This window comes from Vigna radiata, unplaced genomic scaffold (genome assembly GCF_000741045.1).
Source record: "Vigna radiata var. radiata cultivar VC1973A unplaced genomic scaffold, Vradiata_ver6 scaffold_409, whole genome shotgun sequence".
In the NCBI taxonomy this organism is placed as follows: domain Eukaryota; kingdom Viridiplantae; phylum Streptophyta; class Magnoliopsida; order Fabales; family Fabaceae; genus Vigna; species Vigna radiata.
Window position 1 is genome coordinate 95,514 of NW_014541809.1, and position 2,063 is coordinate 97,576.

General features: G+C 37.9%; 1 protein-coding gene across 1 annotated transcript in view; it reads left to right on the plus strand.

The window, feature by feature from the left end:
• Positions 1 to 814: 814 nt before the first annotated feature.
• Positions 815 to 2,063, plus strand: part of LOC106778319 — a 16,169-nt gene continuing 14,920 nt past the window's right edge. Inside the window, exons 1-3 of the mRNA XM_014666266.1 lie at positions 815 to 982; positions 1,127 to 1,371; positions 1,525 to 1,973. Of these exons, the coding sequence (XP_014521752.1) occupies positions 815 to 982; positions 1,127 to 1,371; positions 1,525 to 1,973 (862 nt within the window). The remainder of the gene's footprint in view (positions 983 to 1,126; positions 1,372 to 1,524; positions 1,974 to 2,063) is intronic.

Consider the following 2,063-nt stretch of genomic DNA (forward strand, 5'->3'; position numbering starts at 1 on the left):
TTGGTACTTAAGTGTCCATTGTGACACACCTCTCTTTCCTGGGAGTGGACCCAAACAAAGTATTTCTCATATCTCATTTGAAATCTTTTTCTTAAGCAAGAACAAAAGAACAAAAAGTAGTCAAAAACAGAGAAACAACTTCAAGCAGATTCTTAGTGCATATCCAGAGCTAACCCGGGAGAATTCTATCAAATCAACCCAGAAGTTGAAAGGAATTTGGGTTAGGTGCGGAGAAATTTGAAATTTGTGTGTTCTACTGAAGGAACACTTCCTACATCTGAAGCCACACCACTTTTATCATCTTCAGTCACAAACATACCATCCATTCCCTTACCTGATCCTAATCTAAACAGAATGGCACAAAGAACCATTAGACAGCTAGCCACCTCCCACAATACAGTTACCTAAAGTAACATTGAGTACCCGAATGAGGAGTGGGAGTTGAGACCTGACCTGCTAAATGCCTTACCGAAGTTCAATGGGTTATCAAGGGAGAATCCACACAAACACTTGAGACAATTCCACATGCTGTGTGAAAATTTCAGATCTCCTAGGATCACAATAGAAAGTTTTAAGATGAGAGCTTTTCCTTTTACTCTTCAAGGAGCAGCTCAAGATTGGTGGTATTATCTTTCTCCACGGATTACAAATTGGGAAACCATTGAAAGACTATTTTTTTGAAAAGTATTTTCCTGCATCCAGACTATCTGCCATCCGTAGGAAAATTCAAGATATAAGACAGAGAGACAGAGAGAATCTTAGTGAATATTGGGAAAGATTCAAGAAGCTATGTGCTTCATGCCCTCAGCTCCAAATGACAGACTTCATTCTAAGCTTTTATGAAGGCTTAAGTCCAACTGATAGGTCATGGGCAGATGCAGCAAGCGGAGGATCTTTCTTAGACAGGTCACCAGAAGATGGGATAGATCTAATAGAACGGAAGGCAGTAGATAATCAACAATATGGAACAAGAGAAAATTCAGTAACTTTGTTGAAAGGAGTACATGAAATTGAAAATGGTGTAGTAGATGGAAGGAGGATAAATGAAAGATTGAGTAACTTAGAAAGCAAACTCGACAATATTGCAAGTTTGTTTAAAACCTAAACTCCACAAATTGCTAAGAAGTGTGGAATTTGCATTTCAACTGATCACTACACTGATGAATGTCCTAGCTTGATGGAAACTACTGTGGAAACCTCATCCCAAGCTTTTGCTGCGAACACGTTTGGAGGAAATAGACCATACAAGAATTATCATGATTCATCCTCCAATAGGTATCAACAGAACATGCAACCTTATGTTCCACTTCAACAAAGGCAACCTTATGTTCCACCTCAACAAAGGCATCAACCTCAGCCTGAAATGTCACTGTAAGATTTCATGAAAATAATGCTTGAGCAAAATTCAGAGATCAAGAAATCAATTGTAGATTTGACTTAGAGGGTGGAAAATTTAGAGGCTAAGGAGTCAAATAAGCTGCCTGCACAAACATTGATCAATCCGCAAAATGTAAGTGTTATTAGTTTAAGAACGGGTAAGCAAGTACAAGGACCTGAAGTCCAAGAGGATGAAGATAAAAAGAAAGAAGAAGAACAAGTTGATGACAATGGAGGACCAAATGAACCATCACCTGAGACTACCACTGAAAAATCCAGGTTAGTACCTCCTAACTCTTCTTCTAAAAAATCTTCTTCATCTTATTCTCCACCTCCTCCATATCCCAATCGGTTGAAGCTGAGAAACAAAAAAATTGAGGAGTTAGACCAAGAGATCTTGAATATTTTCAAAAAAGTGGAGATCAACATTCCCTTGCTAGATGTTGTTAAGCAAATCCCTAAATACGCCAAGTTTTTAAAAGAAATTTGCACAAATAGAAGGCGTTTTAAGGATAAAGAGGTTGTGAATTTAGGAAGAAATGTGTCAAGCTTGATTAAGAAGAATATTGAAATACCGCGAAAATGCAAGGATCCAGGTATGTTTTCTATTCCTTGTGTTATTGGAAATTCAAAGNTTGACAATGCCATGCTAGATTTAGGGGCTTCCATTAATGTAATGCCTTTAT